This window comes from Meleagris gallopavo, chromosome 1, assembly GCF_000146605.3.
Source record: "Meleagris gallopavo isolate NT-WF06-2002-E0010 breed Aviagen turkey brand Nicholas breeding stock chromosome 1, Turkey_5.1, whole genome shotgun sequence".
Classification (NCBI taxonomy): domain Eukaryota; kingdom Metazoa; phylum Chordata; class Aves; order Galliformes; family Phasianidae; genus Meleagris; species Meleagris gallopavo.
In genome coordinates, this window is record NC_015011.2 from 52,416,386 (window position 1) to 52,428,908 (window position 12,523).

Consider the following 12,523-nt stretch of genomic DNA (forward strand, 5'->3'; position numbering starts at 1 on the left):
CGTGTGTAAGCAATGTTGTTGAATTCAGAAAGGGTAGCTTTGAACAGCACTAAGGACAAAGTTTACGTCAAAGGCCCAAGCTGTCATACTGCACAAAAGACAAACAGGAAAAGGTCTCTGTACAGTTTCTGGGGCTGGAGGAAAAGAAAGATCCAGCGCTTTCCTTTACCTCTTCTAACAGCCGTTAGCAAGAGGAAATCACTCTTAGAGAAGGGCAATCCAAACCATATATAGAGATCCAGCATGGACAGGAAGGAACCTATTGGCTTGAAAACTTTCCGGTACTAGTGAAAGCTTTGTTTCCCATCCAGTCAAGCACACAGGTGCTGTCTCCTTTTATCAATCTAAACTATTTCTTCAACCAATTTAAATGAAAATGAAAGGCATGGGAAGAAAGGCCAGTAAGGACCAGCTTCCCACTTTGCTGTTCTGTTCTTGTTTTTGGTTTTTTGTTTTTTGTTTTTTGTTTTTTTTTTTGTCTTTTTAAAGGCAGTCACTCTTTTGGAAAGGACAAATATCCTTGGTATCAAACACATTTGGTCCAATAGAGCCTTATCTCAAATAAAGCCCTTCATTGCTGTTGGATGCCTCAAGATAAGAAAGTGTAAATGGTAAATAATTCCCTCAAACCTACCACGTTACCTCTCCTATAAAGGCTCAGCAGTTTTCATAACACTGTGAGCTGTACTCATGACTTCACAACTAGGGAGTAAGTGTAAAACCAAATGAAAATGATAAAAATAGCATTGCAGACCGTACAACAATCCCACGAGCCATTCTTCTGCCAGAGCACAGGCAACTGCACCCCACAAAACACACAACCCCATGTCTTCAGGGCTTTGAATCACATAACTCTGAAATCACAGCACCATCCCTGCAGAATCCTGCTAAGTCACACAACAGAGATGTAGGGCTTTGCAAGCACAAGGACCTATTATTCCTAGCATTGCAGATCCATAATTATTTGGTGTCAGAACAAAATATGAATAAATGCATAACTCCCATCTTGTGGGCCAAAAAGAGCAAACCAGAATACGCTGGGAATATCAAGAGAAAGCTGCATATTAGAGTGCACTTGGGAGGTAGATTTGACATTCACACAGATAACAAAACAGACTCTCCAGAGTTAAAATAACAAATGCCTTGAAAGAGTTTTGGAAGGAGCTTAAAACCGCAGGGTGTGAATCAATCTCTCTAACTACAAGGAATTAGGATGACAGAAGCGGTCAAGACTATCCCACATCAGGCTTCTGGGAGGTGTATTCTAACAGCACTGGAAATCCAGACTAGATGGATGACATCTCTGACTCACAATCACAATCAGGTTCTGTTGCAGCGCACTTGTTCCAAGTGGAAGGTGTAAACTGCAACCTACCAACAAGGGTCATTGGCTATTTGCCACCAGGTCTAGTTGAGTTTCTCTCCAGATGGATAACATTCCATTCAAACCTTCTCGTGATCATCCGGAGTCTCTCGAAGTGCCACCTAAGAATTCGGTCTGATGCTGTGGAATCCTCTACTTCTGTGCTTCTCTGCAAAGCTGCAAACTGTTATACACTGGAGAAAAGCAGGGCAGCTGTTTAATTCTATTGCACATACACTGTCTGTAGAGAAGATAGAAGCAGACTTATTGAAGTCTCCTTTTTATCTTGATTCTCTAAGGAAATAACCAACTAAATCCTTAATCCTCCACTCCCTTGGGCACAAGAAGAAAGAAAAGGAAAAAAAAAAAAAAAGAAGGAGGGAATAGGTGCTACTCTTCATATTTACAAAAGTAAAACAAAGATCTTAAGAACCCATCTTGCCCTTACCCCCAACACAATCCTTGCAGCAGTGAGGTGCTGCACAGGAACTACTGCCATTGTCTTTCCACACTTCTCCAGGTTGGTGATTTTGTCCCTGCAGGATGCTATGGCAGGGGGGCCTAGATTTTCTGGCTATGGAAACACTGCACGCAATGGCTTCTTACATGCCCCAGAGTTCATGTGACTTCTCTCTTTCTTGCTAGACTGGCCCTCTTCACCACTGCATTTATGGTACTCACTGATGCAACTGCGGTACTTTCCCATGAAGCGTGGTCTCTATGCTGGTATCGCTTGTTCCTTCTTAAGTCTCTCCTCCAAGCTCTCCCTTCTCGCAAATACCAGACATGTTCCAGCTTTAAGCTCTCTGCCATATGCAGTTTATTACTTACTGCAATAAACTGTTTACTCAGAAACAGGCCTGCATTCCCTAGTCCAGAGGTGAGAGAGATAAACAAGGAGGCTGTGTCAGTCTTAAAGGTCTCCCTCCATTTGCTAAGAGAAATTCAAAGCAGAGGACCCAGCAACCCCACACGTGCCAAGGGCTGGGCTGCAGGCCGTTCTGTTCCTCAATCCCCTTTAATCTGCAGCGTGTGTATCCCTAGGCTGATAAAAGGCAGGAAGATATTTATAGCAGTGTCAGACCAGGCAGGAAGTAGGAAACTGGGGCGGGTATTTGGAAAGCATATAAAGGGATCCAAAGAGCAGGGCTGGCCTGGAACACCTTCCCCAGAAGGACACAGAGCTAAAGGAGAAGAGCCAGGGGAACAGATATCCTCTGGCTCTCTTCTCCCCTACCTGTTGCCTTTTCAGGACCAGCCATTTCCCGTTTTTCAAAGTCAAGTGAAAGTTTTCCATTCCGTGGTTTTCCTGTCTTGGTACAAGTAAGCACTTTTTTGTTTTCCCTAAATATTTTAACTGTTTGGAGACCACGTCCAAAACCATTTCACTAGAGGAAGGAGGTTCCTATTTACAGTTGACTCAAAAAATCTGAGAGAGCTGATTAAACCTCAGGGGAGTGAGACCTTTGCTTGCTCCTGCATCCCCTGAGCAGGAGGGATTGAACTTGCTGTCTGAACAATTGCTCCAGTGCTCTTCCACAGAAATAAAGGCTAACACAATGCCAGCAGGCCTCCCTGCAAGGCTGCACTGCAGTAACACCCATTACAGAGGGAAACACTGAGAAAAGGAAACAGATGTTAGAGTGCCAGTACTATAATTACAATACAGCACGAATTAAAACTCCTATCTCTCAGCCTAGGCCAGCAGGAGCTTTGGACATTTTGAACATGGCCCTGTGGAACAGAAGCATTCCCTTTTCCTATGTGCTGTTGTAGGATTATTTATTTTTAAATGAATCACCCGGGGGCAATAAGTAATAATGCATTACCTTCACACTGCTGCACCTGGTATAGCTGCTGCTGTCTGCGCAAGTATTGTGTAAACGCAGCACAACTTATACCTGCTTTGCTGAGGTACCAGTGATCATGCAGGTCAGGAAAAACCCAGGCCTTTATATGCCAAAGTCAAGGAAATAAGAAGGGAAAAATCTATGGGATCATTTTTTTCAGCCTTGGGCTCTTCCCATATAAGCTTGAAACCAGCAGGACTACAGTATCCAGCTACTTTAACAACAGATGAGCAACTAAGAAAGATCATGGATTTTTGATTAGTGTACATTTTTGTCCAGAATCCATAACTAACAGGTGCTAATGATAGCAGTGAGTTGGGCTGCTACTGCCTGTATATGAAAAGTATTTTTAGACAACATACTATGTTTGGTTCGATATCATTTGCTTCTCTTAAAGTGTAATCTGCATCACTTTCAAACTATACTCTATTTTCCCTACAACTCACCTGGGGGAAGAAAAAAAAAAAGAAAGAAAAAAAAACCAGACACTTTCAGTTTTTTTTGAAGGAACTTCCCCTACATAGAGACTTCTTGAAAGCCTAAGCCTTGCTCGACAGCCAGAAACAAATGTGCTACAAGCTGTTAGAGCTCAGTCAGTAGACCATTGGATTGTTTTATGGGGGCTCTATTGCCTACTTTTTCACTTCAGCAGTACTTCCATGCAGTCCTTTTCCCTTTTCCAGTAACCCTTCTTTCCTCTACTCTAAGAGTACTCTTTGAAGGGTCGTCTTCTCCTTTGTCTCTGAAATACCTTTCCCATTACAAGTTCCCAGTTGAGCCTATTGCTGCAATCATCCTCCTCCCTCATCAGTAACAATGATGAACTTTTTCAGAGCCCAAGTCCATGGACACAGACCGCCATTTTCCCAGTAGCAGAACCCAAGACCCTACCCCTGAGTTGACAACAGCCTCCCCAAGCACTGCTCTATCCTGGTTCTTGGTAGATTTCAGTCCCAGGAAAGACACCCCAGATCAACTCCTTCCTTCCTGAGATAAAAATGCCATTCTATATCTTAGCCAAACCAGTGCTGACATTTGAAGAGGTCTGATGGTATTTTTTGCATACATGTCTCTCTATTTAACTTGTTTTATTGTCTGTATACTGTTTCTAAGGGCTGAAATTGCCCTCTGGAAAGGTCTTGTATAAACACGAGAAGGAATTTGGACTATTCATAGTCAACATTTATTTTACCAGCATGAAACTCAAGAGATTTCTATCTTGTTTCCAAAAGACTCATAGAATCTTTTCAAGCTGGCAGAAACACTGAATAAATAGAATAATCAGGGTTGTGTAAAACTACTTGCATTTTTATGTTATTAGGCATCGTCAGTTAATGCACTATATCTTCAGTCTGGTCACTCAAAGGAACTACTTCACGTTACAGTAGGAGGTTAACTGTTGTGATTATTATTTTTTTTTTAATTGTAATAGTTTTATGCACTCTAGTGTTTGTAACATTCCTCTTAGAAACTTGAAACCATCAACTGAAATCCATCTCTGATAAAAGCCACTGAAATGCTGTTGAGACCAGTGGCATTGCACCTGCTTTATGTAAGTTGAAAGTACGATGTTGGTCCAGCATTCCCTTTCCATATTGACGACCGGGCCAGATTTAGAACTAGTATAAGAGGGTATAAATCCATCTAACTCACCTTGGTCTTGCCTAATATGTTCAAACAGCAGAAATTTGAAATTCACATGCTTCATGTTTACTCACTGTCGTGTTAATCAACAAAGGAATTAGTACACTAGTTTATAGCCTTTTCTCAAGTTATTCCAAAGCAAGTCCAATTTAACCCCAGATTTAAAGAAGCACTTATCCCACTAGGGCAAAATAACACTGGTAGCAGAGTCACCGGTAGGCAGTTTCAATACACTCTTTCAGACATCCATTTTAAAGAAGAATTCTAGGTTTTAACAAAGCCCCAGCAGCAAGCAGCCCTCCTCTGTGCCTTGAATGCTCAGATGTAGAGGGTTATTATGAAGGCAGGCCTTCAGGTCTGCTGCTGGCAGTAAATGCTCAGTGGCTCAAAGTTAAGGAAAAGTTGAGATGGTCTTAAATAGCTCCCAATACAGTCAGCTGCTTTGGTCAATTCCTCATTCAGAAGTCTATATAGGAGTAGTTAGCTTAAAAGCAGTATCAATCTATTAAAGTTACATCAGTAAAATTCCACATATCACATGCAGAGGTCCTTCAGAGGTTTTGATGAGCTTGAAGGTCAACAAACTCTGTATTTGCTTAACTAATTAGTGCTTGAAGGCCCAATTACCTTCTCACATCTATTGCACTACTGTCTTTTCACCACTAACATTTATTTCCAATCAATAACATCATGTGAAAAAGGAAAACATACCCTTAGAGTCTAGAGTAAGGATACTCATCGCTAAAAGGAAACTCAGACACATGCACCCCAGGCAGTAATAGGGCTGAAATAGGGCCCTCAGCTTAGTTCAGCTCAGAGCTAGCAAGCATAGCACACTCAGCCTTGCCTACTAACTCACAGTCCTCTCAAGTTTATTAGCTCTTATGAACTTCCATCCGGTGCAGACAGTGGAAGTTTCATTTAATGACAAGACCTCCTGCACAGACGACATGGGCTCCTTTTCTCGGGGAGCGTGCTTGGTTGAGCTATGTAAGAGCACCAGATGGTGCTGGAGCTGTTTGGAAAAAGAAATATGTCCTCAGTCAACATTGTTACAAGGAAAAATTAGGTTTTCATGTTAGCTTTAACATTCAGTTATGGCCAAGGTGACTCACCAAGTGCTCCTCCTGAAGATTTTTGGTCCCACTGTGACTGTTGTGAGGCCCCACCTGGAGTACTATGTCCAGGCCTAGGACTCCCAGTACAGGAAGGATGTGGAGCTCTTAGACCAGGTCCAGAGGAGGCCACTAAGATGATCAGAGGGCTGGAGCACCTCTCCTATAAGGAAAGGCTGAGGGAACTGAACTTGTTTAGCTTGGAGAAGAGAAGGCTCCGGGGAGACCTTATTGTGGCCTTTCAGTGCTTGAAGGGAGTGTATGAACAGGGAGGGGAACAGCTGTTTACAAGAGTGGATAGTGATAGGACAAGGGGGAATGGTTTTAAACTGAGACGGGGGGGGGTTAGGTTAGATATTAGGAGGAAGTTCTTCACACAGAGAGTGGTGACACACTGGAACAGGCTGCCCAAGGAGGCTGTGGATGCCCCATCCCTGGAGGCATTCAAGGCCAGGCTGGATGCGGCTCTGGACAGCCTGGTCTGGTGGTTGGCGACCCTGCACATAGCAGGGGGGTTGAAACTCGATGATCATTCATAATTGTGTTCACACCAGCCTGCTTCTTCTCAGAAAGGCTAGAGGAGCAGTTGTCAGGTAGAGTTCTCTGGAACAGGTGGGAAATCAGCAGAAATAAGAATTTAAAAGGTATCTACATAAAGCAAGGAGCTCTAAGACTCAAGGTTGGAACATCTGACTCTCAGGTCTTGGTGGAGTTGCTTCCTGCATGAAATCTGGAGTAAACACATGCAATAGTAACAAGACACCAAAGGAATCTTATATAATATTCTGCACCAAATCTTCCAAACAGTGCTTTCCATCACGTAATTTTTTTCTTAATATTTGCACTTGGAGATGGAACTAGCTACACATCCCAGAAGGTCACCTCTTTGCTCAAGTAGAGCAGGATTTACTTTAACTGTAAATAACCATAAAAAGCAGTAAATAAGAAACTTGTATTTCCATCTTTCCCATTTTCCAATAGGATCACCAGTTTACAATGGTGATCTTTCTGTCAGAAGACAAAACCAGGCACAAAGAACACCATCTTTCACCATGGTCTTGAACATGGACATTGGAATTCCATGTAAGTTTAAAAAGTTCCTCAATTTCTTTAAGATCTCATATATGATCAAGTTGTTCTGCATCTCTCTTCTAGTTTTCTAACAAAAAGGTAGAATGATTGTAAAGAAAACCTATGAAAGAAAAAGAGCTGGTTTTCAAGGGGTATGGCACAATGGAGGGATGAATGGCATCCTTCACACCAAGGGAATCCAAGAGCTTGCCAACTCCAGCTTAAACAAGAGTGAGGCTATTTAGAAAGCAGAGGGGCACTAATCACAGCTACCCTTGCTGAGACATTTCTTCCCCCAACACATCCTATAGAAAAGAATGTTACTCCAAACTCCTTTGAACTTTTAAGAGACAGCTAGTACTGCCATAGCTCTTTCTAGTATATGCACAAGATGAAATTGAGATAAGTGTGGAATGGAAAAAGTACTCTATTTATCATTCATAGGGTGGTTTGTAAAAATCCAGCCTGCAATTTCACATGCTTTTCCTTTTTTTGAAGGGGATGTTGGGGGGAAAACTAGGGAGGAGGCATTTTTCCAAACCTGCGAATGCAACGTTCAGCAGCCAAGCTGAAAAGTTCCTGCTGCTCCTGCAAAAAAAGGACAAACAAGCCCTTTTCATGTCAGCTATGTCCTGCTGGAAATGTCACGGCTTTGTCACAATGGAACAAAGCATGCCTGGTGTCTGTTCTTTCAAAAGGTCTCTTAATTCAAACAAAAGAAAAATATTCACATCTGGAAGGGGTCGAAGGCAGGGGGTGGGAGGGGAGGAAGCAAAGTTCAGATGGCATGTCATAGGATTGCTGTTTGTCTAATTATTGTACTGTCTGTTCTGGCACTTATTGATCCAGTTAAAGAAAGAAAGCCAGGAGTTAAACAATTTTTTTATTGATTGACCTCAAGGGGTCAGATGAGACACCTCTTCACTTTTGCTCTCTTCATCATTCTGAAACATTCAGACTGAGAAAAAAAGACTCTTTTTAATCAGTCTGGGAGTGGTTTCTCTTCTTTATTTTTTAGAGGAAGAAAATAGAATTGTTGTGTGAGCTTGCTTTAAAAAGCTCACTTTGACATGCATAGGACGTACATCCTGAAGGGCTGCCCTTTCCAATGGGTTTATTTGAGCATCTGTTTTTGCAGAGATTAAAGCCTTCTAATGACTGCAGAGCTGGGAGGCTGTATCAGAATTGAGCCATGGGAAAATCAAAATCTAAGTGTCTACTGATGTGAGATCAGAGGGGAAGAGAATAAACTTGAGAGTAGGACTTCACTGCCTAGGCTCAAAAAGCTAACAGCAAGACTTTGTATTAGTGCTAAACTCTTATCTCCTTCAGCATTCGGGGCTTCCAAAGATGAAAAGCCTCTCCTAGGCTGCCACCTAGCTAGTTAATTCCTTGTATTGTTTCAGGAGCTATTTTAAAACGCTCTTCTGCTCCAGCCCTTACAACATTGACTCCTCCCTTCTGAGCCGGTATTTTGTCAGGAGTTTCAAGAGCGATAAAAACTTGCTGCCAAGTCCCTTTCTTCCTTGCAATGTGTTTTATAACCCAGCGTGTAGTTCAGTCTGTCCAAACACTACACCAGTACACTGCCACCAGTTTCCATGGAAATGGTTAACTCCTTCACAGCCAGAAGGCTTTAACACGCTTTTTGCCATGAAGAACATGACAACGTGCACTAAGATCAACCTGCAGAAGCACTGCATTTTCCAACAGTTCTGGCAAATTTAGCAAAGGATTTTGCTTCAACCTATCACACCAAATTGCAGTCTTAACCAAACTTGCATTTAAGTCATCCTATAACATGAGCTGCTCTCTTCCCACATGCATCTCAGCATTACCATCGTGTCTGAAGGCATGATGACCCCACTGACATCAACTTTCTGAATGCCACACACCTGTGAAAAAGCAAAGGCATGAGACACAAGGACTCCAGAATAGACAGACGGGAGATGAAGGAAGATGACTTTGAACTCAACCAGAAGCCAGAGTAGCAAACAGGAAAACTTCCTGCCCTAAAGTTGAGGAGTGCTGCTGTATGAAACAATACAGTTTATTCTGCTCCTAGTCATTACACATTGACAAAAATACACTGGCATCAATGTGCATTCATTACAAAAACTTATTTAATATCAGTTTTCTTAAAAATTAAGTTGACTGAAAAACTACCCCTAATCTACTATACCATGACCTAAGCAGAGCACCAAAGGAGATCTCCCAAAATACAGCAAAGGAAGGACATATGCTATCAGCAGCTTTAGCTGTGGAACAGTGGGTTCCCATCCTTACTGTCACAAAGGACAAGCTCCCTGACAGCTGCCACTTGAGTGGCACGCTTGTTAACCCAAACTGAAAAACAGAGGCAGAAATACGGATATTCAACAGAACTTTCAACCGCAGTTTCCTGGAAGGATTCCCCACTCTAAAACTATTCTATAAATATTTTCCAGGCTCTCATCACTAAGGCAAACGGAGCCTTTCCAGCACTTTTAACATGTAATGTTTTCTTCTGGCATTCAGACACTCTACAGAAACGAGAACTGAACAACCAGACACAGCCACAGCTTTTGCACAGAAGAGCCAGTAAGTTTGGCTAAAAGCAAAGTCACTGGCAGGGTTTGTAGCAAGAACTGTACTCTGACTTCCAAAGGAGCCACCTGGAGGATTTCCCTGCAGACTCCGCTTGGGGTTGGTGACAAGTGGGAACCAGCAGCCCCCCCATACACCGCACTACTACAACAACCGATGGAGGTGCAGGAAAACTCCATGCACACACTCTGCTCACAGCTGCCGAGGTGACAGCCCTTGCGGACTGTCAGGAGGACACGTGTCCGGCTGTAGCTCAGAGGACACCACTGATGGGTTTCGTACTTTTTGCCACTTAGCAAACAGCAACCGTATTTGGCTAAGCAGTCTCAGCTACAAACAAAATAGAGAACTTGGACGAAGAGGTAATGGAAACTCTAGTCCCGAGACAGCTCGTGTGTCCCCTACCTCACGTTCGCGCAGGGCTGACCGTAGGGATGCTCAACCCTACAGCAAGGGGCACCAAGCGAAGCGCTCCATCTTTCCAAAAACATCCGCGTCCACACACTTATGAGAACACCCCACGAAGACACAGCGTCCCAAAAACACCCGTCCCTGTCTCCCCAGCACTCTCCGCTGCCGCTCCCGACCGCCCTCCCCCTCACCCCACGCTAAGGGAGCCGTGCGGGACGCCCCACGGCAAGGCGCTCCCTCCCGCCCCGCAGCGGGCAGGTAGCAGCCCCGCAGCCCTGGGACGGAGCCACTCACCGATGTCGGAGTTGCAGAACGCGTCCTGCGGGTGGATGGGGACGCAAGTGCACGCCTCCGCCACCAGGTCCCGCAGGCTCCAGCTGCACAGGAACACGGCGAGGAAGCCGAGCCACGCCGTCATGCTGCCTGCCCCGGGGTGCGCTTCGAGCTGCAGCCGCTGTTCTGTTCGCCTGACTCGAGCCTCGCCTGCTCGCAGCTCGCTCGCTCCCTTCTCACACCGCCTCACTCTCGGCCTCGGTAGCGCAGCCCTCGCTCGGCGGCACGGAGCGAACCCGAGTGCGCAGCGCTGCACGACTGAGCGGGGCTGAAGCGAGCCGAGCTGTGCCGCGCTGCCCGGTGCGCCGAGTTATAGCCTCGATCGCGCCCTCTCGGGCTCCGGGGGCGCCGCCGCAGCCGACCAATAGGAGCCCCGCATTACCTCATCGGCGGGATAGGCCAGCGGGACGGGGCGGGGCGGCGGCCGCGGCTTCAGCGCCTTATACGGAATAGAGCGGGGAGCGCCGCGAGCGGGAGGGAGTTGGGTCGGTGGCGCAGGTAGGGGCCCCAAGGGAATAGTGTCCCTGAGGGGAAGTGCCTCGTCTCCATGAGGAGAAATCCTCAGTTCGGCGTGGGCTGCGGCTTGTAAAAATGAAAACATTCGAACCCCTGAGTTATCCACGACCGCCTGCACGGCTCTGTCCCCGCGCAGTCCCGTCCGCCCCAGTCACGCTCTGCCTCCCCTCACGAGAGGAAAGAGGCGCCTCAGACGCTCGTGGAGTTGCTTTTTGCTCGCAGAACTCGGAGTGTTTCTCTCTCAACCATCTCAGTTGGCTGTAAGCTGACTTTTGGCTGCGGGAGATGGAAGGAAACGGCACTGCGAAGGATTTTCAGGAAGCGAGTGGAAAGCAGCACCTCACCGCTTTTCCTCCTTCAGTAAGCAGCAAAAGGAGGATGGGGAGAGGTCCTAGCTGAACCCTTTGCTAGGATGGTGTCCTGTGGCCCTCCATCCTGCCCACGTGCCCCTTCTCCTGCCTCCCCACCACTCGTTCTTCTCGGGATGGCAGTCAGCAAGGGCTCGAGCTGGGGAAAGCAGTGTTATATCTACCCAGACACTCCCAGTGTTTAATCTCAAAGTGTATTTTAGCAGAGCAGCTTTAGAGGAATTTATAGAAAAGTCCTGCTTGTTTTGTTTTCCCTTATCCCCTTTTGGAACAGTACATTTCTATCAGCCGGAGAAATGTAAATGTTATAGTAGAGCTGGGGCAGCAAGGAAGGAGATTGCCAGCTGCAGGATGCAGACGGCCTTATTATCCTGCAGAGGGGACTGAGGGGTGATTAATCACTGTATCAAACCAGTGTATGTAATGTCAGAGTACTTTCCATGGGGTTTACAAGATTTAAGCATGTCTAGTTATAAATGATGCTGGTATTAAAGGCCAGGGACCAGCTGTCCTAAATTTCTAGTCAGCTAAGTCCGTAGATTTACAATTCTGCTCCATCTGGGTGAACCACAGTCTGCCTACACCTTTTCTTTAATCATACCACCCCTATAAAATTAAAGCATCCAGTCTGGTGGATACACAGGCTCTCATTTAGGGCATAGGTATACAAAAGATTGAAGATGGGTGCTGCTAGTGGGTATCAAAATAAAGCAAACAGCAGAAGTCATAGAATCATAGAATATCCCAAGTTGGAAGGGACCTATAAGGAACATCAAATCCAGCTTCTGGCTCTACAGAAATGTAGGTTCCTCTCCTTGCTGTGACACAGACAATCTGTGTGACAGTTTCACCTCACTGTGCTTCAAATCCCAGTCTGTGTAATTGGAGTAATGGTGATGGAGCTTCATAGGAATGTGTGCTAGCGAATGCAGTGAAAAAAATCCGATGGTGTTGAGGTGATAACAGGTTATACAGGTACACATGAATCAGGACATTAAACAGGACATTAGATGTAGGCATGCTAGTGTCAGAATAATTTGGATTCAAATTGCAATATGAGAAACCCATGCAAAAAGCTCATTAGGTATTTGGGCTGTCAGTTCCATGTACTAGGACTGGGGTTGAACCTGTCAGATTGGGCTGTCACTTCGATCTCACTGAGTGTAAACAGGGAACAATTCCACTGACCTCAGCAGAGAAACAGAAGAAAAATGAGGTGTGTCTGGCACTTTCATTTTTTCTTTATTGTTGTTAAGAAGTTTGATA

The 12,523-nt window shown here is 45.1% G+C and overlaps 1 protein-coding gene across 2 annotated transcripts in view; it reads right to left on the minus strand.

Annotated features, from left to right (window-relative positions):
• The window catches only part of TIMP3 (TIMP metallopeptidase inhibitor 3), a 34,170-nt gene extending 23,485 nt beyond the window's left edge, over positions 1–10,685 (minus strand). The window contains exon 1 of one of the 2 annotated variants that reach the window (XM_003202351.4): positions 10,335–10,685. In XM_003202351.4, coding sequence (XP_003202399.1) covers positions 10,335–10,458 — 124 coding nt within the window. In that variant the 5' untranslated portion in view covers positions 10,459–10,685. Of the gene's footprint in view, positions 1–2,044; positions 2,085–10,334 lie in introns of those variants that run through there. The other variant, XM_019615414.2, reaches the window with a different exon arrangement.
• Positions 10,686–12,523: the final 1,838 nt, after the last annotated feature.